The sequence below is a fragment of the Coptis chinensis genome, chromosome 7 (genome assembly GCF_015680905.1).
Source record: "Coptis chinensis isolate HL-2020 chromosome 7, ASM1568090v1, whole genome shotgun sequence".
Taxonomy (NCBI): domain Eukaryota; kingdom Viridiplantae; phylum Streptophyta; class Magnoliopsida; order Ranunculales; family Ranunculaceae; genus Coptis; species Coptis chinensis.
This window is the reverse complement of record NC_141462.1, coordinates 81,937,989-81,963,963: the sequence shown is the minus strand read 5'-3', so window position 1 is coordinate 81,963,963 and position 25,975 is coordinate 81,937,989. Positions and strand designations below refer to the sequence as shown.

Sequence of the window (25,975 nt, the reverse complement as noted above, 5' to 3'; positions counted from 1 at the left end):
AGGAGGAATGCTATAAAAGGCGCATAAACCCTCACAATGATATATATATATATATATCCTTAATAGTACTCGACTTTGCCAATCAGTTAACAATTCTATTTCTCTCTCTATACACGTGAGAGACTATCATAGATTCGAATTTTCTCATGCACATCCTGATAGATGCTACCAAATCCAAACAATACCAAGGGCATTCCTCTACCCTGTTAATCACTTATACTACTCTTTTGGAGTCAGATTCTACCATGATTTTCTTACAATTCATGTATAGAGCTGCAAGTAAACCAGCTTCAATGCCTTTGAGTTCTTAAATAATGACAGATCTGAGGTTAGAATTTTCCATATAAATGATCAATGGGGCTCCCTCGTAGTCTCTTAGTATCCCACCATAGCTTGCTCCTTCTACATTTACCGCTCCATCTGAGTTGATCTTCAAAGTGTCTTCTGGTGGTTTTGACCATTGTCCTTGAACTGTACATGGTCATTGTCTTTGAACTGGACAAAACATAGTTTCTAGACTTTTTTTAATGATTTTTTGACAAACACACAATTTCTCTAATTGAGCCCTATTTTGTGTTTCCTTATTATATAATTTCCCTAATTGACTCATACGCTAGGCAGCACAACTTCGTTTGCTTAATTTTTTGTTCCGATCAAAAGATTACTTATTAACTGGCAATAAGGTTACTTGGCCACAACAATAATGATCTTCTTTTCTTTAATTCCAACATGAAAGATCAAAATCTATTCACACGAGCGGATGGAGATGTCTTGGTGCCAAGTCTTGCTTAATTCAATGCAATGGTCATTCTTTTACAACTTTGAATTTAATGAGTGTATTTCATTTCAAGTCCCATTATGCACATTTATTTTGGTGGTGTCAATGCCTACAATTTTATGACGACATCCTCTCACTCAGATTTTATGCTTTTACCTATAGCTAAATTGCTAATACCATTGGGGTAAGATAATACATATGTGACATGTTTGTATACACCCAGTTTATGCTGTAAATAGATAGTCTTAGAATAATAATATGAAGTCCATTTATGTTGTTGAGAATGGAAATCAAGGCATATTTAACATTGTTCTTTCCATGATCATCGTGTTATGCTAGTTTTCGGTCAATTTGTATTCTTTTTCTACTGTGCTTTCATGGCTTCATTGCTTATTATCTATTCTCTCCAAAACTTCCAATTATTTTTAAGATTTTTAGGAGAGAGCTTCAGATTTACGTATTAAAAATCTATCTTAGAGGTCTGTGCTTTAGTATATAGATAGTAGATAGGGAGTGCTTTTTTTTTCGATAGAAACTGCTGGGTGTATTATTCATAAGAACCAAACCTTACAAAGTTACAAACAACAAACGAGCCAAAGAAAATACAAGGAAATACAAGTATATAGGGGGTGTGGTAAAGAAGTTTTGTAAATTTCTTGGTGCGAGTCCTTAAAGTTTTGAACATTTTTCTAGCAAAGTAAATACAGTGATGTAGTTTTCTCCAAATCTCCCCGTGCCCCCGGGTTCCATCTATCAGGCTAAGTCCAATGGTGCGGCAAAACACCAAATTTCGCGTAAAATGTGATCCAATGGTACATTAAACCGTTATACCGACAACGCTATCGTTATAAATTTCTCTATTTATGCAGTCACTTTTAACGCTATAGCGTATGCTCTGTACGCCATAACCAGTGCCGGCTAGCAAAAAAATCCTAAATAACTCTACACGCCATAGCCAGTGGCGGTTAGAAATTTGATTTAATTTTGAAATAACTCTACACGCCACTCACTGTGGCAGTTAGAATTCCCACCACTCCCAATAGCGGTTAGAATTGAATTCTCTATTTTTTTGTTTTTTTAATAACTTAATTTATGCAATTACCATTCTATCCTACCCTTTTAAATTTTTTTGCTTTAGTTGTATTTCTTTGTTATAATTTCAATTTTAAGATTAAATTTATTCCGATTTGCAACAACTTAATTAATTATTTAAATAAAACATTTATTGAAAAAAAAACAAATTAAAAGGAAATACATTAAAAATGCATCAAATACGTACGAAGCATTTAAAATTCTTAATCAAATTAATCAATCGCTTTCTCTGTATTCTTCAAAGTGCAAATTTCTTGAAAGAGTTCGTGCATTGCGAAGAGTTTGATCTTTCAAAATTTGTTTCTTTGCGTTTTTGTACCATTCTTTTCCTTGAGGTGTCATAGTCGATGTATTTGTGCTCATGATCTCCTTTTCCCATGTCAATGTCTCACGGAATTCTTTTTTTTTTTTCTGCAAGTTTAATCCTTAAAGGATTAGACGCTTCACTTTCATAGAATTTTTTCCCACGGTCAGTTGCTGCCTCAATGGCCTCCATCGCCCGTTGAGATTGCCGCGTTAATTATTTGAGAGAAGTTTTGTTTTGACTGTCAACTCTTTTTTTTGTTTTGATTTGTCTCTTCCACAATCCGGTCTTTTTGATGAACTAGGTCTTTGCATTTCAGAATCAGGTGTTCCCCCCATGCCATCTTGTTCGTTTAATGGAGCTGGAGACCCGTTATGAAAATTAGTTTGAGAGAAACCAGGTGTAGTTGGAATTGAATAGCGCGCCCATTTTTTAGTAGTCTTTCAAAATAAACCACGATGATCAAATTTGAAGGGTTTATTATCCTAAGACACGGTGACATACAACTTCCTTGCTTGCTCCATCTGTAAAAGAAAAAAAAAAATATTAGTTTGAGTTTAATCAATTATATTCTAGCTAAATAATTGATATATATATATATATATATATATATATATAATATCTTACAATGTCCATTTCGTTAGTTCCTGATTTGTTCATATCTTGATTTAAACATCCACGAAATAAAGTAACTACTTTATTTATAAGTTGCCAACGACTTGTAACACTTCTCATAGTTCGTGCCTCTGTAAAACCCAGTATCATATCATCCTCTGATTCTCAAATTGTTCTTTAATTTTATCCCACAACATGTTGCCTGATTGATTTGTTCCGGTAATTGGATCAATTGAATTATCCAACCATGCTTGGCATAATACTGTGTCTTCATCAACGCTAAATGATGATCCCCTGCTTAACATTGTTACTGAAAGAGAGAGAGATGAAGACAGTATTATTGATAATACAAAAATAAAATATTACTGATGTTTGCGGGAATGTGCCTTTGAGAGAGGAAAATACAATCTTTTTATAGGGTCAGATTGAATTATTGGATTTTATTTTCTTGTAGTCTGTACGCTATTGATTAGGGTCATTGGGTTGTGGGCAATATTGTAATGAATTATGTAAGAAATTATTGGGGTGTGTGCAAGATAAAGAACTGTGGGCAAGATTGAAATGAATCATGCATGCATGGAATCTATTTATTGGGGTGTGTGCAAGATAAAGAATTGTGTAAGAAATGCATGGAATCTATCTAGAGTACGCATGCTGCATGTGTACTCTCCTGGCCCTCCACCAGCATATATAAACATAACTCTCCGTAGGAAATTAAACCAATTTGCTATCTCACACAACTTTTAATATTTTCAATTTTTATTCCATAACTTATTTACTAGCAAAATGAATTCTGATAGTGATAATAATTATGATTCTGTTTCCCAGAGAAGACGACGTATTGAAAGACACTTCATGCATGAACAAGAAGTGTTGATAGCAGCTGCACTCGCAATTCAAATGAATCTTGTTATATCAGCTCATATCATTGAAAACTCCAATCAACCAACTCTCCGTATTGGGTCTGTCCCAGGACGCGCTTATAGGAACCGTAATAGGGCAATGGGAAATGCTCTCTTAAAGGCCGATTATTTCAGTGTCAATCCCACATATGATGAAGTTTTATTTCAGAAGCGTAACAGAATGAGCAGACACCTATTCTCGAGGATTAGGAGTGGTCTTAAGGAACATAGTGATTTCTGGATGAAGAAATATGATGCAACCAATAAACCCGGTTTGTCGTCACGCGGCAAAATAATGTGTGCGTTGCAAATGCTAGCAAACGGAAGCCCAGCTGATTCAATGGATTAGTATTTTCGCATTGCGCAGTCAACAACACTCTCCTTTGTTAAAATGTTTTGCAAACATGTGGTGGAGAGATTTGGTGCACAATATCTGAGATCTCCAAATGAATAAGACATTGCCAGATTGCTCCGTGTTGCTGAGTTTAGAGGTTTTCCTGGCATGCTTGGCAGTCTAGACTGTATGCATTGGAGATGGCAAGCATGTCCAATGGAATGGGCAGGATAGTATACTAGACGACATGGATCAGCAACTCTTGTACTCGAGGCAGTTGCTTCTTTCAACATGTGGATATGGCATGCTTACTTCGGTTTACCAGGTACTAATAATGATGTTAATGTTTTGTGGCGCTCTAATCTTTTTCACAAACTAACATTAGGTTTAACCCCTATGGCAAACTATTCTCTCATGGGTAAGGACTATACTGTCGGTTATTACTTGGCTAACGGTATATATCCTCAGTTGTCTACACTAGTGAAGGCGAAAAGGAATCCTAAATCAAGAAGAGATAAATTTTTTACGCTGATACAAGAATCTTATAGAAAAGACGTTGAACGAGCATTTGGGGTTCTTCAATCTCGTTTTGCAATTGTTAGAGGCAAAGCTCGCTTGTGGGACAAAGATGTGCTCTATGATGTTATGTCAGAGTGCATTATTTTGCATAACATGATTGTTGAGGAAGAACGACATAACTCTTTGAACACTTACGTTTATAGAGACTCTGAACCTATTATTAACCATGATTACTTTGAAAATCCTAATATAGCATAAATTGTTCCCGACCGAAACCCCAATTCAGCTGAATTTCGCAGAGTCTTGCAACGCGTGGCATATATGCATAATAGGCATGAGCATGTGGAATTAGAGCAGCGTCTGATTAACCATCTATGGGAATGGCGTGATCAGAATTAGGATGTTTTTATGTCGTGCATTTCTTATATGTTTCTAGTGTATGTTTACTCGTGTGTTTACTCGTGTACGTTTACTCATGCATTTATGGGAATGGTAGTATTTTTATGTCGTGCATTTCAAGTGCCTGCTCCATTCAATTGCTTGGATTAGGCACTTGAATTTGACTTCTTCTGCACTACATGCTTCATTGCTTTATATTCGCGCAGCCAAGTAGAGACCATTAGAATCTCATAACACATAACCAAAAGGGGCCTTTGAAGTTTGTATATTGAAGCTTGCATCTAGACCACATTTAATTTGAGATATTCAGGAGCTTGTGCCCTCCATTTACATTCTTCGATCTTTAGTAGTCTATTTTTCTTCCCTGCATGTTTAAGTATGTATGATCAAGAAAGAATTCAGAGATGCATAATTAAAGAAACTTGGCTATCGGCTACATCTCTCCAGCCACAGGTTATAGTATAACAGTAGGCAAAATTGTGTCCAAATTTCCCTCTAAATAGGCCAGCTTTGTGGTGGATAATGATCAAGCCTCAGTTGCCAAGGTGTTGTGAACAAAATAGGTCTTGCTAGGGGGCATTCCAAAGGGATATGGTGGATGGTTTCTACTTTCATACCATATATAAGGCAATTTTTAACAAGTGCATGAAATAAATATTTGAGCAAAAAGAGAAGTTCTAGCTATGGCGGTATCCTGACTCCTGACTCCTGATTCCATGTTTGGCGAAACTTGGTCAACATAGTGAACATACCATACATTGGGCATTATGAGCAAACTTTCAACCAAGTGTTGCCAAGTGCCCACGCCATTCCGTCCAGAGTCCAAACTAGTCGCTCGGGTGTGTAGCACAACCTTGGCAATATTTGCTTGTAGCTGACAAAATGGGCAAAAGAGATATCCAAAGAACTTTCAGTAACATAATTAAACGGTAAGTGTTACTTTTCTTGATGTGCTACTGCTCAAAATGACCAAGAAAACATCACTCATAAACATACATGCTTCTTTACACTAACGTCACTGGCAGTATAGATTAGTATGACCAAACCATGTCTGAACTAAAAGAAGAGAGCGAGAGAGACCAAGAAGTAAAATGGGATGGTTCTGTTCCCCCATGTGACTGACACCACCTAAGCAAATAAGATCACAGCAAACTTCACTCAAGTCTTCCCCGGATGCAATTACTAATTCTACAAACTCCATTGTCATAGGTGCCAAGAGTTTAGCTCTGTTACACCTTCAACATGGCGTGGATGAAAACTTGGACTACAAAATGTAAACTGAGACTTGATCACATCAGTGCACCACTCAATTTCATAATGCAACAATCACACAACATAATCAATATGATCTTAAACATGTTCAACCAATACAAAAACATATATAAATTAAGTTACTCACAAATTCCAAGCAAATTCAAAAATACCTGCGACCAATTACAAAAAAATCGGACAGAGTCTCCTTTGTAATGTAGACATTAAATCATATCTCAAAACCTGTCATAATCTGTAAATCTCACATATATAACAACCCAACAACTATTGCTAATACCAATAGATAATTATAAGTTTAGCATCATTACAAATATGTATTGAACAATGAAATACTAATAGAAACCATAACTGCTACTTCCTTCTCCCTGTGAGCTCGAGTAACGCATGGATGGATCAGTTGATTCACCCGCAAAATGAGGGACATATACATCCTCCCTTGAGATAGATGGCCGAGTCTGAACTTGTGGGGGGGGGTCATCTGAGTCGCAACTACTTCAGCGTATTCAGAATATGAAATGTCATGACTATTCAATTCTTGACGAGCGCATTCCAATATATCATCCTTATTACAAATATTGAGCGCATTCCACTATTCATTTGCAAATAAGACTAGCCATAGAAGTCGTGTCATGCATGTAGTCCTCTAACATCGTCTTCAATTGTGCCTAAATTGATACCATAATTAAATAAATTAAATGTTAATACAAAAAATAAAATAAAATAAACTATTTAATTTACTTACTGGTGTCAAGTTGGCATCAATAGGGAGATGTGGCACCAAATCTTTGTCAATTGGTGGAACACGTAAATTAAAGATTTTACCATTACAACAAGTAATAGGGATAACCCAATTGGCTTCAGGAGTAACAACTGACTCAACTTGTGACAATGGGGGATATGATGAGCGATTAAGGGTTGCCCCCATCGGCTGTGAGATACCTACATCCTCCTTAAGACCAGATGCACCAACAAAGTCCACATTCACACCTCTATAAGTTGGGGGTAGAAGCATCCCCACTGAGACACGAGCCCAATAGTCAGTGTATTTGCTACTCACTAACCTGTCTAATCAAGGCATCAACAGAAATGTCACCACTGTTGTACCATTGGAGCAATATATCAGTCTGGCATCCGTTAAGATTCATATGCGAAGGGGGATCACAAGGAACTGAAGGAATTCCAGTGACTTGGCGATGACAACACTCTCCTAAATACCAAACATTTACTAACGGTCCAAACAAGATGCATCGCCAACTAGTCAACTCTAATGCTTTCCGAACATATGGATGATTTATGCGTATGCATGTGGAATCTACCCATGGTAGCCATACAATAGAACTCCGAGTACGAGACTCTACCTGCTGTCGCGCTAGACATAGATTACAATGGGATTCACCCACAACCTTATGACGGTAAGTTGGACCCCAATTATTTATAGCAGGAAATTGGTCAGGCTCTTCAAGTATCCGAACGTGCATGCCATTTCGAAAATAGGAATAATACCAGTATTGAACAAAAACAAATATATTAGCACATAACTAACTAATCAAATCCATTTAAAAAATAATTAACTTTAATTACCTCAATGACTTGCCACATCCCCACCACAGTTTTACTACCATTGCCAATGCCAAAACGACATACCAAGTCCAAAGACCCGATCAGTTGCGTATATGCAGCTCCTCCCCAGTCATAACTACTGATATCATCTATCTGAATAAGATTAGCTAGATATCCCAAACGAACCTTGCTGTAGGAATTTGCTAACAATGCATTTCCAATAACATACAACATGAAAGCACGAAACCCTATTTCTCTTTCATTAACACTATCTTGCACTGCATAAGATGTATACATCTATAAATGACTCAGTTTGATGCTGCCACTATAAATCTCATCCTCCATTAAAAAAGGTAAATATTTGACAGCCTCATCAAATAACTCATATTTTGAATCAAAAGCTATAATTTTTCCTTCTCCAACACGCAACCCCGTAAGTATTGAGAAATCAAGTGGCGTAAAGCCTATCTCGCCACATGGAAAATGAAATGTGTGGATAGAGTCCCACCATCTCTCTACAATTGCTTCAACTAACTGTCTATCGAACTTTTCAATGTCAATTTGAGCAAAGATGTCAAAACCAACATTCTGAAGCATCAATTAAAATTCTCCAAAGTTCACTTGGCTCAACCATTCCATAACAGGGGCCAAAGTCCCTTTCTTACCGACTTTTTCCTTCGTTCCACCACCTTCACGAAGAGTAAAGGATATGTGTGTTTTGTTCCACCACCTTCACGAAGAGTAAAGGATATGTGTGTACTTTCCTCTACAACAACACGGTGATAAAAACTAGGATCAAACTCAGAATAAGAAGTCCCTACATGTACATCTTCTGGATTTGGGGCATTTGGTGTCCCTGACTTTTTCGACTTTGTACTCTTACCTCTGAATTTGTGTAAAATACCGGACATTGTAACTAGTGAAAAATAAATTAACACCAAAATCAAACATAATTTATAATATGAAACTAAATAAATTGGTCTTGCATTACGACAAATAAAATTAAGTGTGAGTTATGATATGGCACAAAACTAGATGATATGGCATTACGACAAATAAAATTAAGTGTCGCATTTTCTTTCTACTGATGGTATGACACAAAACTAGACCACACTATAGTATTCTACGTATATCAACACACAATCGTAGTCTCCTTAACCTAGAAAAACTCCAATTATCCTTCAAAAGGATACTAACACATCATTTACCAAATCAAGTGGACGTATTGTTGAGACTTAGACAATGTGTTTCTAACCTTGGCTTCGAATGAAGGAGCAGCTCGCTCTTGGATTTCTTTGGGTAATATGTATTGAGAATCCAAGTCAAAGTGCTTGAAGAACTGGCTTGCTAGGCAATTATTAGTGACTAAATTGTCCCACAAAAACTTGTAGCACATCAATTGAAACCTGCCATGCTTTTATAACACATCGTTATAAATTAACGAAAATCTTTCCAAATTATAAAAGCAGAATTGTCTACGATAAGAAAGTGAAATTATAAAAGCAGAATTGAGAGAACAACATCAAAGTGAAATATTGATAAATAACAATTGAAATTCAACAAATTTTAAAAGGTCGGCCTTATATCTCTCCTAAAATAGCTAATCATAACACGCACTCTCTTGTATAGACTAGCAATGAGGAGGACTTTGTCAATCTCATCACCTTCATTTTTGTCCACTAGAATAACCATTGCCAGAATTCTTTCTATGATGCAGCAACTGGTTCAAGAGGGAAGAGACGCGGATTGTAGCAAGTTCGAAAACTTGAATATATAAAAGGCCACTTTAGATGCTTGTCAATTTGAAGGACAACATTGGTTTTTCCTGAAGAAGGGCCACCATAGAGGAAAAGAGGAAGTAGGGGGGAATTTAGAGGACCAAGTAATCGCAAGAGCTCGAGTATCTGAACTCCTCTGCCAGGAAAAGTAGAAAGCAATGTCTCCTAACTGATGGATTGTTCTCCGCAAACAAGATCATCAAGAATTGATGAAGGACGAGGGTCAACTTTCTTTTGATTTTGGATGAAGATTTTTGTAGGTGTATTAGAAGCAGAAGATCTAGTTGTTCTTTCGGTGACTTGGAGAGACTCCTCTTTGCCCATATCTTCAGAATATGGCTAGATTGGCTAGCACCCTACACGCAACTATATGGCCTAAAGAATTCACTCCCCCCAGTGTATTCTAACCATAAAATGTGCTATCTCCGAATTCTCTTACTACCAAGAACCTGTATATATTACTATAGTAGCTACAGAGATACAGGAAGCTTATGGAATTGGTAATCAACTATGCTGCATCCGATACTGATCACCAAATAGTCAGTTTTAAGGAGCTCTGATGTGGCTTTTTATCCGCAAATAAGCTTATGATAATTTGTCACGTCGTAGTAGTTGTTCTTAATATGTAAATGTACTCTTCTTTGGGTTGAAAACAATGTGCCCTCATATATTGAAAAATGAAAACTTTGAAAAGGGGAAAACTGTATCAAACATTCAAATCTCTTTGAATGTTATTGTTTCGTTCTGCAATATTGCCGTCATAATAACAACACTATGAACAATTTTGCCTTCATGCTGTACTTTGGTCACATCTTAGAAGTATCTTTGCGGTGACTAACTTATCACGAGTGAATGCAATACAATGTTGTACTGGCATAACATGAAAAATGGTAACTTGAAAGTAACTTAATCTTCATTTTCAAAATTGGGCATCACAAAAAATGTAATCTTTTAACGAAATACTCAAATCCCATTTCCTAAGCAAAAAAAAAACATGCTTTGAAGGAAATTGAACAAACAATTGGTGTGCAATTACGAAAACAACTATAAATAAAAACAAAGGGGTTTCTTGATTCACATTTACAACAGTGTAAAGTACAGGAGTACTATAAACAAGCTTGTAGAATTACCTACTGCAGTTTTTTTGCCTCCCTCTTTCTTTCCAGCCATTTTTGTGAGAAGTGGCGATGAAAAATCCAAAATTCGGCGTCAATTTCTAGGACTTCTGTTTTTCTCGTGCGGTGGTGTTGAACAGTGAGAGTGAGAGTGAGAGTGATTTTTTTTCCGTGTTCTGGGTGTTTTTTTTTTGAAAGGGTAAAATGGGGAGATAAATACCTACACGCTTGTGGGAGTAGCGTATAAAAAAACTTGGTTTTTTTTTTATTTTATTTTATTTCTTGCCCGCCACTGCTGATGGCAGATAACAAAAGGGGATATTATTGCTGTATTTTGGGTTGCACGCCAATATCAGTGGCGGCTGAAAAAACAAACCATTGGATTTGATTTCGCTATCCCACTAACGGTATCCACTGTGCTATTGTGGTTTGGTGTTTTGCTACACCAAACCATTGGACTTAGCCTTATCTATGGCTACTGTCCGTTAAGTTTTAGCACCCATCCCTCATCTGTGTTGCTTATTCGCATGTTGCATTAAACTTGCTCTTATATTTGTTTCCTTTCTCTATCATTGCAAAGTAATATGTACTTGTGTAATATGAAGTTTAGTGTCACATCCCGAATTTCGACAAAATTCGGAAAAATAATATTTGTTCCCGACTCTTCGATTTTCGAAGTGTGATGCACTCTCAACTCCCATAATCAGTTTAAATACGTGGATAATTAAAAACCAATAAAAATTTAAGATAAACAAAAGTCCTCTTCATTTCCCAAGAACTCACAAATATTATTAAATTACAAATCTTCTTTCAACAACTCTTTAATTATAATTACAACTGAAAATACAAAACAACATTTGTCTCAACTAAAATCTATTACACCTTAAGGGAAAACAAAACATATCTTGAATGTGACGCTAATGCAAACCACAAGAAGCAACCAACCTTCTTCAACATTAATCCTGCCAAGACTTATCAACTATGTTCATTTAATGAACACACCTGATAAGCAAACATGCAAATCGGGTCAGCATTATAAACAATGCTGGTGTGAGTAGCCCTAAAATACAAATTATACTTATACATATATATACACAATCCATAAGGCATTTAGTTCCTCCACCGAGGCGCCTTAACTTCCAACGACAAATACAACATTCTTAATTACAAAAATTTAGGCAGGTAGTTCCTCCACTGAGGCGCCTTAGCTTCCCAACCATAATACAAATGTCACACCCCGAATTTCGACAGAATTCAGAAAAACATTATTTGTTTCCGACTCTTCGATTTTCAAGGTGTGACGCACTCTCCACTTCCAAAAACCCATAAACAGTTTAAATATGCGGATAATTAAAAACCAATAAAAATTTTAACTTAAACAAAAGTCCTCTTCATTACAAAAATTAACAAATGAAAATGCAAATAACCTTATCTCAACTGAAAATCGATATCACCTCAAAAGAAACAAAGCCTATCTTGAAATGCGACGCTAACGCTAACATCAAGCAGCAACCAATCTTCTTCAACACTAAACCTGTCAAGACTTATCAACTATGTTCATTTAATGAACACACCCGATAAACAAACATGCAAATCGGGTTGACATTATAAAAATCTTTGGTGTGAGTAGCTCTAAAATATAACATATATTTATACATATACATACACATTCCATAAGGCGCTTAGTTCCTCCACCGAAGCCTTAACTTCCAACAACTAATCTGAAATTCTTAACTACAATAAGTAAAGGCGGTAGTTCCTCCAATCGGTAGCCTTTAACTTCCCACTAACCACACAACAAACCATATGCATAATAAAAGACATTTAGTTCCTCCACGAGGCGCCTTAGGTTCTAACTAAACTATAACCAGTCAAGCATATTATATACTTACCTCGTTCCATGCTCAATTACAGAGTGGGTCGTCTCTGCACAAGTAAGTAGTTTGACCCACCATTCTGCAAAACCATATACAATCATCCATCTAAAGATATATCATTAACCAACATATTACCATAATTATATTAATTAAGGCTTTCTTTGCGTGTCCCTAAAATCACGTCGTATCTATGTCTTACCTAGTTTCCCTGGCTACCACAATCGCTACCCAACGCCGAACATATACATCCACATGCCTCCCCTTATATAATGTATCACTCCGTATGTATGTAACTACCCCGAAATGGATGCCACACACCGTAAACCCTCACACGGAAGCCATTATGCAAGTATCGCCACTATTCGGCATAAAATATCGCTGTCTCATTCTATTTTTTGCGAACGGAATAATCAAGCCACTATTCAGCTCGATTGCCCAACACATATTGGGTCCATCATCACATAGATACACCCTCCAAGGGCTAATCATATCACCCTACACAAGGGCCATTCATATTAATCACCCGGAAGGGGCCAAATCAAATTACTGCACCCTTACCCATAGGCGCATCACATGAGTTGTGGTAGCTAGGTTTTAGAATTTTCGTTACGTAATTTATTCAAATGTCATACATTAATGACTCATAATCATTCCACTATATCACGTGCAGGTCAATTACCTTATTGCACTAAGCCACAATATTTAGAAATATCTCAAAATATCTCATAACCATTTGCATTCTTTCACGTGCCAATATATTATTGCACTACGCCACACTCCCGTGGAAAATATCCACAAATACTCTACTAGTATCTCACAAATAAAATAATGGAGTGTCTATACATTTATTTCTTCACAACTATTGCAGTTAATGTATATATATATCCCAACATATTATATAATGTCACAATATCAACGTCAAATCTTAATTAGATAATGACAACCAAATTTATACAAGCTTCCACAGCATTTTAGTATTTGATTTGTCCATACAAGTTACAACATAAAATGTAGCACAATTAAACAGTCCACAGTCCACAATCAAAGCCCAATATATATATATATATATATATATATATATATATATATATATATATATATATATATATATATATGTTTTACACACTACTCACGTCAAATCTTAATTAGATAATGACAAACAACGTTATATAATTTTTGACAATATTTTATTACTATATTTGTTCATATTCTTAAATATATGAAAAACTGGAAAAAGTCAACATTCCACAGTCAACGGTCAAAGGTCAAAGTCAACGGTCAATGGTCAAAGTCAAGGTCAAAGTCAACACTTCATTGTCAAAGTCAAACTGTCGTTTCCATGTTCGATAGGTTCAGGGTCATAGCCATGGTTCATGGCTAAAGGTCAAAGGTGCATGACTCATGGGCTCATGACCAAGGTAATGGTTCGGACCCAACTGGCCAAACCCAAACCTTAGAACCCAAAAATCTAAAAGTTGAAAGACCCATTTGGATCTATATTAAGTCCTATGGACTGGCCCCATACAATATTAGAAACTGGCCGAAAACAGTTAAGTGGTTCGGCCCAAAAATTGAACTGAAACCGGCCCAAAAACTTTAAATTAAACAGGCCGAAACTAAACAAATAGAAAATGGCCCAAACCACTAACTAATATCAAACCGGGCCCAAACAAAACAAATAAAAGGTTGGCCCAAACAACTAAAACAAACCGGGCCCAAAAACTAAACTCGGCCCAAGCCCAAGCCCAGCCGGTCAACAGTTCATCTTCTCCAAGCTTCCTCCTCCACCACCAGCACCAAACCGACCACCACAAGCCTCCACACAACCACCCAACTCAACCAATTGGTTTTAATCCTTGCAAAAACCCCTACAACTTTGTCAAACACAAAAACTCTAATTCTTACATTCCGAATTATTCAACCAAACTAGATCTGGAAGTTTCTCGCCGCCATTAATGGCTTCTACCACCTCCGACAGCCCCCACACAATCAAACACACCCCCTTCCATCGACAACCAACAATCAAAAAGCAAAACCCAACATACAACATCAAGATCCAACTACTACGTTTCCAAATCATAGACTGGCGATTTCTTGGTGCCGCCATGAATACCTTTACAGAGCTCCAACAGCACCATCCCCCGCTGCTAAACCCGACCAACATCATTCACTTCTAACCTCAGCAGTAAGGGTTCCAGACCACCCCAACAGAGTTCAACCAAAGGTATAGGACGATTTCATGCTATTGGGCTTTATCTGCCATTAATGCCCATAAAGCTTGGACAGTTCAATGTCGATTTTCTACCCTCAACAGAGTTTCGACAGTTTAACCAAAATCTAAAACATATCGACAGAACTAAAATTATAAAACTGGTCGGAAACACTCGACAGTAAATTTGTAAATACTAAACAGACAAAAATCATAGTTTTAGTAGTGGTGAGAGATAAACTCTACTCACCTGTCTTAACAGCTCCACGAATCCTCCTAGTCTAAATCGTCGTGCTCCACCCTCCAGCAAACGAGTTTCTAGCTCTGCCTCCATTTTTACTATTTTATTTTTCTTAGAACCCTATTCTCCAGAACAATACGAATATATACTTGGGTTTGAAACTCAAGCCCAATACAGACTCGGGCCCAGAAATCAGGCCCGTGTATCCCAAATCCAATCCAGCCGATTTTTTAAATAAATAATTTAATTAATAAATAAATAGAAAAATACATATTTTAAATACGGGCGTTACAGCTATACACATCTCAAAAGAATCTCGTCCCTAGATTCGGAAGTAAATCTATACGAACAAATAACGTTGGTTATTAACTTCGAACCTACACAAGAATGTATAAAGATTAAACTTAAACAAGATAACATTGATATTAATTATTTTAAATCATTCCAGAATATATGTCTTCATTCCATTACAAAATCTATCATATTTTAACTGTCTATATTAAAACACATTATTATTGTCACTTAAACACAAGATAAATATATCATTTCTCATTAGCATGCAGTTTCTTGACACGTAGCAGTCTCTACGAAAAATTAATATTCTACTTAACTAATCCATAATATGGGGTAAGTTCATCCATGCATAAAACATTATGGAGTCTTTCATTATCATGCACCAAAGAAAAAATTTGTGCCCTAATACACTCAAAATAAAAATCACTCGTGTCATTGATACTATAATAAAACTTTATATTTACTTTAGTCATACTATCAAAAATATTAAATTTAAAACAACCCTTGAATCCTAATTCATGCTTGCAACTGGATCAAATATAGCACGTATTAAAAATAATTTTTCATATTCATCTATCCAAATCATATAGACTGAAACAAAACAATTAAGAATAAATACTCGACGCTCATTGCTATTATTATTATTACTAATTATTTTAACCGGTGAAAAGATTCAAAAATTAATCTCCATATATAGTGACAATTAACATAAGACTTGCTACCGTATAACACGAATTTTAAAAAATTTAGGATAATATAAACTCACTTCTAACATATCACCCATAATAAGTTATACTCTCACGGTAATATTTATGAATCATAAATCAAGGTATATATGTAAGAATACTCGAATATGCAAAAATCAATGTGAAACTAATTTAACAATATTAATCAATCATGTTATAATTTATAGGCACGACACATATTTATAAGACAAAATAAAAATCCGTTTGTTGTTGAAATACGATCATCATTATATTAAGACATCCTCTACATAAATTCCAATATAGTTTAAAAATAACAATTATCACTATTATTTTAATTAATCATTAATAACGTGACCTTAAGAAAACAATCTACACATGCATGTTTTCTTGGAAAAACAATATTAATCATCTCATACACACGGTAATAGTTCCTCTATATACAATAATATAAAAACGTGTATACGCAAGTATACACATCTCAAAAAGAATACACGTGTATACGCAAGTATACACAACTCAAGAAAGAATACACGTGTATACGCAAGTATACACATCTCAAAAAGAATACACGTATATTTTATTATTATTATTTTTTTTCTATTTATAATTAATCACATATAACAAATTAATTTCTTATACTTCAAAATACTATTCATCCATTAAAGTGTACGAGTGAGGCGAGATAGTTCCTCCAACACTGAGGCAATTAGTTCCTTACTCAGTACATCACAAAGCCATCAGATAATGCAGCTCATTCAATATAGATTAAAATATCTTATTGTTTCTTGAATAATAACATAACACTCAAATACAAAGTTCACAAACACGTTATTGCACTTAATCCATGTGAAAATGATCACCAACAACAAAACAATATTATAGCAGCACACCATTTTGATCAAATCCATTAATAATTTACATATAACCACTCCTCATATGATAAGGAAAAATAAAAGCATTTCATATGCACTCCACCAGAGTAACTAATATAAATATACACATTACACATACAATCAAATCAAGAAAAATATTGCCTCTCTTTATTTCTATATCTCTTTCATTTTCTTTGTAAAAATAAAACAACTAGCGGAAATAGTTTTGAAAATAAAACTTCTTAAACACTACCCATAAACCACGATCCGAGAATCACTTAGACTCACCTAAGTCTAAGCTAACCAAATGCTCCGATACCAAACTGTCACACCCCGAATTTTGACAGAATTCGAAAAAACATTATTTGTTCCCGACTCTTCGATTTCCGAGGTGTAACACACTCTCCACTTCCAAAAACTCATAAACAGTTTAAATATGTGGATAATTAAAAACCAATAAAAATTTTAACTTAAACAAAAGTCCTCTTCATTACAAAAATTAACAAATGAAAATGCAAATAACCTTATCTCAACTGAAAATCTATATCACCTAAAAAGAAACAAAGCCTATCTTGAAATGCGACGCTGACGCTAACCTCAAGCAGCAACCAATCTTCTTCAACACTAAACCTGTCAAGACTTATCAACTATGTTCATTTAATGAATACACCCGATAAGCAAACATGCAAATCGGGTCAGCATTATAAAAATGCTGGTGTGAGTAGCTCTAAAATACAACATATATTTATACATATACATACACATTCCATAAGGTAGTTAGTTCCTCCACCGAAGCCTTTTAACTTCCAACAACTAATCTGAAAATTCTTAACTACAATAAGTAAAGGCGGTAGTTCCTCCATCGAGGCCTTTAACTTCCCATTAACCACACAACAAACCATATGCATAATAAAAGGCATTTAGTTCCTCCACGAGGCGCCTTAGGTTCTAACTAAACTATAACCAGTCAAGCATATTATATACTTACCTCGTTCCATGCTCAATTACAGAGTGGGTCGTCTCTACACAAGTAAGTAGTTTGACCCACCATTCTGCAAAACCATATACAATCATCCATCTAAAGATATATCATTAACCAACATATTACCATAATTATATTAATTAAGGTTTTCTTTGCGTGTCCCTAAAATCACGTCGTATCTATGTCTTACCTAGTTTCCCTGGCTACCACAATCGCTACCCAACACCGAACATGTACATCCACATGCCTCCCCTTACATAATGTATCACTCCGTGCGTAACTACCACGAAGCGGGATGCGCGCACCAGGTACCCTCACACGGAAGCCATTATGCAAAATCTTTACAATTATTCGGCATAAAATATCGCTACGTCTCGTTCTATTTTGTGAGCGGAATAATCAAGCCACTATTAAATTTCACGATTGCCCAACACATGGGTCAATTAATATCTCATATAGATACACCCTACAAAAGGCCAATCATATCACATCGCCCGGAAGGGCCATTCAGATTCACTCAAAGCGCCCGAAAAGGGCCAATCAAATTACTGCAACCCACAGCAGGCGGATCACATGAGTTGTGGTAGCTAGGTTCTAGGATTTTCGTTACGTAATTTATTCAAATGTCATACATTAATGACTCATAATCATTCCACTATATCACGTGCAGGTCAATTACCTTATTGCACTAAGCCACAATATTTAGAAATATCTCAAAATATCTCATAACCATTTGCATTCTTTCACGTGCCAATATATTATTGCACTATGCCACACTCCCGTGGGAAATATCCACAAATACTCTACTAGCATCTCACAAATAAAATAATGGAGTGTCTATACATTTATTTCTTCACAACTATTGCAGTTAATGTATATATATCCCAACATATTATATAATGTCACGATATCAACGTCAAATCTTAATTAGATAATGACAACCAAATTTATACAAGCTTCCGCAGCATTTTAGCATGTGATTTGTCCATACAATTTACAACATAAAATGTAGCACAATTAAACAGTCCACAGTCCACAATCAAAGCCCAATATATATATATGTATATATATATATATATATATATATATATATATATATATATATATATATATATATATTTTTACACTACTTTCGCGTCAAATCTTAATTAGATAATGACAAACAACGTTATATAATTTTTGACAATATTTTATTACTAGATTTGTCCATATTCTTAAATATATGAAAAACTGGAAAAAGTCAACATTCCACAGTCAACGGTCAAAGGTCAAAGTCAACGGTCAATGGTCAAAGTCAACACGTCATTGTCAAAGTCAAACTGTCGTTTCCATGTTCGACAGGTTCAGGGTCATAGCAATGGTTCATGGCTAAACGTCAAAGGTGCATGACTCATGGGCTCATGACCAAGGTAATGGTTCGGACCCAACTGGCCAAACCCAAACCTTAGAACCCAAAAGTCTAAAAGTTGAAAGACCCATTTGGATCTCTATTAAGTCCTATGGACTGGTCCCAAACAATATTAGAAACTGGCCCAAAACAGTTAAGTGGTTCGGATCAAAAATTGAACTGAAACCGGCCCAAAAACTTTAAATTAAACAGGCCGAAACTAAACAAATAGAAAATGGCCCAAACCACTAACTAATATCAAACCGGGCCCAAACAAAACAAATAAAAGGTTGGCCCAAACAACTAAAACAAACCGGGCCCAAAAACTAAACTCGGCCCAAGCCCAAGCCCAGCCGGTCAACAGTTCATCTTCTCCAAGCTTCCTCCTCCACCACCAGCACCAAACCGACCACCACAAGCCTCCACACAACCACCCAATTCAACCAATCGGTTTTAATCCTTGCAAAAACCCCTACAACTTTGTCAAACACAAAAACTCTAATTCTTACATTCCGAATTCTTCAACCAAACTAGATCACGGAAGTTTCACCGCCCATTAATGGCTTCTACCACCTCAGAATGCGGCCCCCACAATCAAACACACCCCTTCCATCGACAACCAACAATCAAAAGCAAAACCCAACATACAACATCAAGATCCAACTACTACGTTTCCAAATCATAGGTCAAGATTTCTTGGTGCCGCCATGAATACCTTTTACAGAGCTCCAACAAAGACCATCCCCATTGCTAAACCCGACCAACATCATTCACTTCTAACCTCGGCGGTAAAGGGTTCGGACCACCCCAAGAGTTCAACCAAAGGTATAGGGCGATTTCATGCTATTGGGCTTTATCGCCATTAATGCCCATAAAGCTTGGGCGATTCAATGTCGATTTTCTACCCTCAATGAGTTTCGGCCAGTTTAACCAAAATCTAAAACATATCGATGAACTAAAATTATAAAACTGGTCGGAAACACTTTCGAAAGTAAATTAAGTAAAATACTAAATGCATTTAAAAAATCATAGTTTTAGTAGTGGTGAGAGATAAACTCTACTCAATTGCCTTAACTCCACGAATCCTCCTAGTCCAAATCGTCGCGCTCCACCCTCCAGCAAACGAGTTTCTAGCTCTTCCTCCATTTTTACTATTTTATTTTTCTTAGAACCCTATTCTCCAGAACAATACGAATATATACTTGGGTTTGAAACTCAAGCCCAATATAGACTTCGGGCCCGGAAATCGGGCCAGCGTCCCCAAATCCAATCCAAAATTTTTTTTTAAATAAATAATTTAATTAATTAATAAATAGAAAAATACGTATTTTAAATACGGGTGTTACAACAAAGGCATTTAGTTCCTCCACCGAGGCGCCTTAGGTTCTAACTAAACTAAAAACCAGCCAAGCATATTCTATACTTACCGCATTTCATACTCAATTACAGAGTGGGTCATCTCTGCACAAGTAATTAGTTTGACCCACTCTTCTGCAAAACTATATACAATCATATATTTAAAGATATATCATTAACCAACATATTACCATAATTATATTATTTAAGGCTTTCTTTGCGTGTCTATAAAATCACGTCGTATCTATGTTTTACCTAGTTTTTCTGGCTACCACAATCGTTTTCCAACGCCGAACATGTACATCCACATGCCTCCCCTCTCATAATGAACCACTCCGTGCGCAGCTACCCTAAGCGGGATATCGCATACCAGGTAACCCTCACACGAAAGCCATTATGTGAGTACTGCCACTATTCGACATAAAATATGGCACGTCTCGTTCTAATTTTGCAAACGGAATAATCAAGCCACTATTCGGCTACGCCAGAAGGGTCATTCAGATTCACTGAAATGCTAGAAGGGTCAATCAAATTACTTACACCCAAAGGGCCATTCAGATTCACTGAAACGCCAGAAAGGCCAATCATATCACATACGCCCCTCACAAGGGCCAAATCACATGAGTTGTGGTAGCTAGGTTCTAGGATTTTCATTACGTAACTTATTCAAGTGTCATACATTTATATCTCATAATTATTTTCTTTTATCACGTGCATGCCAAATACATTATTGCACTAAGCCACGATATTTATAAATATCTCAATACATCTCATAACAACTTTCATTCTTTCATGTGCCAAATAAATTATTGCACTGAGCCACAATCCCGTGAGAAATATTCACAAATATTATACTACCTCATAGTAGCATATCACAGATATAATAATAGAGCGTTTACATCAATTTCTTCAAAAATATTGCATTTAATATATATATCCCAACATATCATATAATGTCATAAGTTGCTCCAAATGTATCGCATAACGTTTTTATAACGTTTTAGGAATATTATGTCTCCTATAATTTCTATCTCGTCGCGTGTCAAAAATTGCACAATATCAACGTCAAATCTTTCTTAGATAATAACGACCAAATTTATACAAGTGTCACCAACATCCTATCATCGGGTTGGTCCATCAAATTCAATCTATAACATTTTGGAAAAAGTCAACAGTCAACAGGTCAACAGTCAAACCCAACAGTCAACAGTCCTAATCGGTGGTCATCCCAACCAGTCCTCACCCAAACCCATATTTAAAAAAGGTTCAAACTTTGGTCCTAACCGACTTGGCTAAACTGACCCGGCTTAATAACTTAAGCCTTAACCCGGCCCATAAACTGAATTGGCCCACCTTGAAATTTTCTAAACTAAACAGATCTTAGAATATAGTAAGAATACTATCCGATCCACTTAAAATTCTATGGACCGGCCCACACAAACATTTTAAACCGGCCCAAAACAAAAGATAAATAGAATTGGTCCAAAAACAAAAATTGATGTGGTTCGACCCAAAGTAACAAAACTGGTGTGGTCCGGCCCAACTAAAATAGACACCAAAACAAAGCATCAGGAGCACTGGATACTGATCCCCTTCATCCTCACCAGCGCACCAGCACGAATTATGGCCACCACTATCTCTCCTCTTCATCCCCTTTCAACCCAGCGGTTTTGGTCCTAGAGAAAAACCCCACCACTTTAATAAACCCAAAACTTTACTACCTAAACTTCAAAAATTCATCCCCAACATAGGTCCGACCACCATTAACGTCGCCTTGAAGCTTTCAACCACCCTCAAACTCCCCCCCTACCACCATTCATCAAACAATCAACCCGCAATACAAAAAAAAAACAGTTCAAAATACAATATTCACACCACCACAATATCACAGTTCAAACATTTACAAGGGAGGAGGTTTTGGGCTCGCGCCTCCATTACCGACCTCAGTTCCAACAGTTCAACAAATCAACTTTTAGATTTTTAGTAATTAAGCAAAACAACACATAGCATTTAACGAGTTAGACATTCAACAGGATGAGAGAAAAATAACGACATAATAAAAGGAGAACAAAAACTGAGCGGAAGAAAAACTCGACAGTAAATGTTTTTATTCGTAGTAGACGTAAAACTCTAGTTTCGATGGAAAAAGAAAAAGCATAACTACTCACCTGTATCGCGAAAAACGTATCTAGAATATGAAAGAAAAATCGATTTCACGCCAGCTAGAATACGCATGATCCGTGCTCCATTCTTCTTTGTTTTAACTTGTCTAGTTCTAATGAAAAATTAGTTTTTCTTAAAAACCTCCATTTTTGAAAAACCATCCATTCTAAAAAATTCTGCCATATTTTACTTTAAGAAACTTTTCATATTTTCTCCCATAAATTTCAGAATTATTCTCTCTCTGTTTACTTATTAATACAATCTCTACACATTATTTTAAAACTTAAAAACTTTCCTATTAAATCATTTTCAAACCAAACAAACTATTTTCCCTCTTTTTTTCCAAAAAGTCAAACATACATACATATTCCTCCAACTTAAGACTTAAGACTTATTATTATTATTATTATTAATATTATTATTATTATTATTATTATTATTATTATTATTATTATTATTATTTTGCAAAATAATTAATTTTGGACATTTAATAAAATGAGGGTGTTATATTTAGTATGGATAATTAATCTATAATCTTGCCTCTTAAGAAAATAAAAATAAACATATAGCAACTAGCAAGGCAAGGAACACGAGCAAACATACTAATTCAAACATATATTGAATACAGACATATGTTACTAAAGTTCTTACACAAACTCTTAAGTTACACAAATGTGTAACTTCGTACAAGAACATATATATCAGACTGAACTAGTTCAACCTTCTATCTCATATATACTGGTATTAACTACGTACTTGAAGTCTGCTTGTTCACCATTAACCATTATGGTATTGCAATTGGGAGTATTGGAAAGTAGTAGCTGGTGGGTGGCATGCCCCACTCTCTTGGAAGAGGCAAATCGACGGTCTTTGATGAACCATATATCGGTTTTGCAGTCCCACTCTTTGCATTTGATGGTGATGAAGGGAACTTGGTCCTTGAAGAGCATGAGGTACCGTAGGCAAGTGGAGTTGAGGTTGTATAGGATTTGGAGTCCTGGGCCTTAACAATCTTGGAGACTAAATATTTCTTGTAACCACAAAGCTGGTTGGGTCCACCAAGAAGCTGGGCCTGACAATTAGTAGACGAAGGATCTGCAGTGAGTTCGGCTTCAAACGACCCATCATCCTCAGTTGTTGCAAGTGCAAATTGCTTTACTTTGTCACACTTCACCAACACCTTAACATCTGTAGACAAAAGTAAGAAAATGGTTGAAGTACTCCGGTGAGATTAGTATTAAACAATAACTAAAACCTATCTACACAAAATATACGAAAAAAAAAAATTTAATATTCGGAGAATTGGATTGATTTGACGGGAGAATATATATAGTACTTGAGATCGATCAGATCTTAACTATTCAAACATTAAACTTCACTAACAAAATATCTTTGTTGAATTAAGCCAGGGACAGGGAGAAATGTACTAATCCAAACTCCAAATTCCAAATAAAAAACTCCTAGCTATATTCTACTCATAAATATGGTCTCCCTCTACGTCTCAAAGAGAAAAAGGCTACATGGTATTTACTTCCATTAGACTTGAGACTGACTCGTTGAGCGCTGTATCATCTTAAGGGATAGGGAGAACCCCCCCTGGTACTGTGCTGATCTTAAGGCATCTATATATAAAAGCAATCTTGGTGTTGTTTAATGCGGTGAAGATAGGGTTCTTAAGGCATCTATAAAAAAAATAGCGTGGTGGAGATACTACACGTCTACAGAGAAGCAAACAAATGTGTTATTGATCACCTTGCTGCTGTTAGTGTAAACAATGAGGAAATCATGTACTTCTGATCTTACTTTGTCAGACCTTATAAAAGATGATAAGGATGGAGTTGTGACTTTCAGGCTATATGTGCAGGTTTGGGTCTGTCTAAGTGCCTAAGCCAGTTCCCAAATTTTTTCAAAAAATAATTAAGAAAAAAACAAAGAAAAATAAAAAAGCGTTAAATTAAGGCTGGGCTTCCTAGATTGAGGAAAATATGATTAAAATCTACCAATTTAAAAGAAAAGTGGTAATCTTGCTGGACTGCTGGAGAGTTGGCTAACCCACATTATTGAATCCTGATATAAAGATAAATAATTGCCTCAGATGTTCTTTTTTCATACCAAGTGTCTTGGTATGGCTTTTAGTTTTTGGTAAACTTGGCTAGCCTAACTAATATGATACTGCAAAGTATATTTAAATCGGCTATGGTACTTTGGTGAGTTTGGTCTTTGGGGATGCCTTGGCACTTGGTAGGGTACTTACAGTGTCTCTAATTCTCAATGAAACCGGCCATAACATGTTAACCTAACAATCCATCACGAAACTGTAATTAACAACGTACGTACTAGCAGCAAAATCAAAAATAAAAAAACACAAAAGAAAGTTCTAAAGAAGTTTTTCATGTCAACCAGAGTAAGCCAGAGTTTTAGGCCAAACCAGAAAGATCATCATTCTTTGTGCAATCTAGGCAAGAGACGGAGCCCTTCACAACATGGCATGTTGAAGACTGAATTGATGCAAGAGCTAAGGCCAGGAAGAGTGCAGTGAATACCCAAGTGAGTGCCATTGAAGAGAATGCAAGCAATTATGGAGAAGAAAATAGATGCAATGTTATGTTTAAATAGAGTGGTCCAACTAAGAATACTGAATGTAAATTAATGGAGGCAGGGTAAGCCGAAGTGTATAGGTGTGTCTGCATCATTAATATTTTGATTATTTGCACTTTTTAGAATATTTCAAAATGTATTGTATTTATACCTTCTACTTATGTTATTTTCACAAAATTTTTTTTTAAATGAAATTTTTTATTAATAATGATAACGAATTTTACAAATGATTAAGACAGGTGTGTAACAAAGCGCTGAAATCTTTTATGAATAGTAAATTCTATCTCTCTAAATACAAACTTGTTATCACTATTTTTTTAATATTGAGTCTCTAATTTGCTCCTCTATATTGCACAATTGAAAGAGGTACTGACACAAAATTTAGTACGTTGGGGATCATTATTGAAGGTGTGATTTTTGTTGACTGTATGAGCAGTGATCCCCTCTGCAAACTGCACTACTGCAGTATGGTGTACGTCCGAAGGTTGTCCATTCCCCATAACAGCTTAGTGGTGTGTATCTTGGAGACTTGGACAAGAGCATAATGTCAAAACCTGCAACCATAAAAGTAGTTAGGAGCTGTGGTGGTGTAAGGTTTTATCTTCAATTCTGACTGATCAT

The 25,975-nt window shown here is 35.9% G+C and overlaps 2 protein-coding genes and 1 long non-coding RNA gene across 3 annotated transcripts; 1 reads left to right on the top strand and 2 right to left on the bottom strand.

Moving 5' to 3' along the window:
• The first annotated feature begins 3,575 nt into the window (after window positions 1-3,575).
• On the top strand, window positions 3,576-4,802 carry LOC147489326 (uncharacterized). The gene is made up of 2 exons (XM_086574614.1): window positions 3,576-3,963; window positions 4,351-4,802. The coding sequence occupies exons 1-2, from the start codon at window positions 3,576-3,578 to the stop codon at window positions 4,800-4,802; spliced, it is 840 nt and encodes a 279-aa protein (XP_086430740.1).
• Window positions 4,803-5,822: 1,020 nt separating this feature from the next.
• On the bottom strand, window positions 5,823-10,953 carry LOC147489325 (uncharacterized). The gene is made up of 3 exons (XR_015201470.1): window positions 10,684-10,953; window positions 6,958-9,181; window positions 5,823-6,880 (listed from the first exon to the last, which is right to left on the bottom strand). It is a non-coding gene; the product is annotated as an uncharacterized LOC147489325 (long non-coding RNA).
• A 12,401-nt stretch (window positions 10,954-23,354) lies between these two features.
• Window positions 23,355-25,410, bottom strand: LOC147489324 (uncharacterized). Its single transcript, XM_086573301.1, has 2 exons — window positions 25,185-25,410; window positions 23,355-23,944 (listed from the first exon to the last, which is right to left on the bottom strand). Exons 1-2 carry the CDS (start codon window positions 25,312-25,314, stop codon window positions 23,541-23,543), a joined length of 534 nt encoding a protein of 177 aa, XP_086429427.1. The 5' UTR covers window positions 25,315-25,410; the 3' UTR covers window positions 23,355-23,540.
• Between the last annotated feature and the right edge of the window lie 565 nt (window positions 25,411-25,975).

What these genes read in the sequence shown, in the direction of transcription:
- LOC147489326 (XM_086574614.1), top strand. Translation starts at nt 3,576, where the DNA reads ATGAATTCTGATAGTGATAATAATTATGATTCTGTTTCCCAGAGAAGA. An exon ending in TGATGCAACCAATAAACCCG is followed by an intron (nt 3,964 to 4,350) that starts GTTTGTCGTCAC and finishes TCGGTTTACCAG; the next exon opens with GTACTAATAATGATGTTAAT.
- LOC147489324 (XM_086573301.1), bottom strand. Translation starts at nt 25,314, where the DNA reads ATGGCACTCACTTGGGTATTCACTGCACTCTTCCTGGCCTTAGCTCTT. An exon ending in AAAGAATGATGATCTTTCTG is followed by an intron (nt 23,945 to 25,184) that starts GTTTGGCCTAAA and finishes TTTTGTCTACAG; the next exon opens with ATGTTAAGGTGTTGGTGAAG.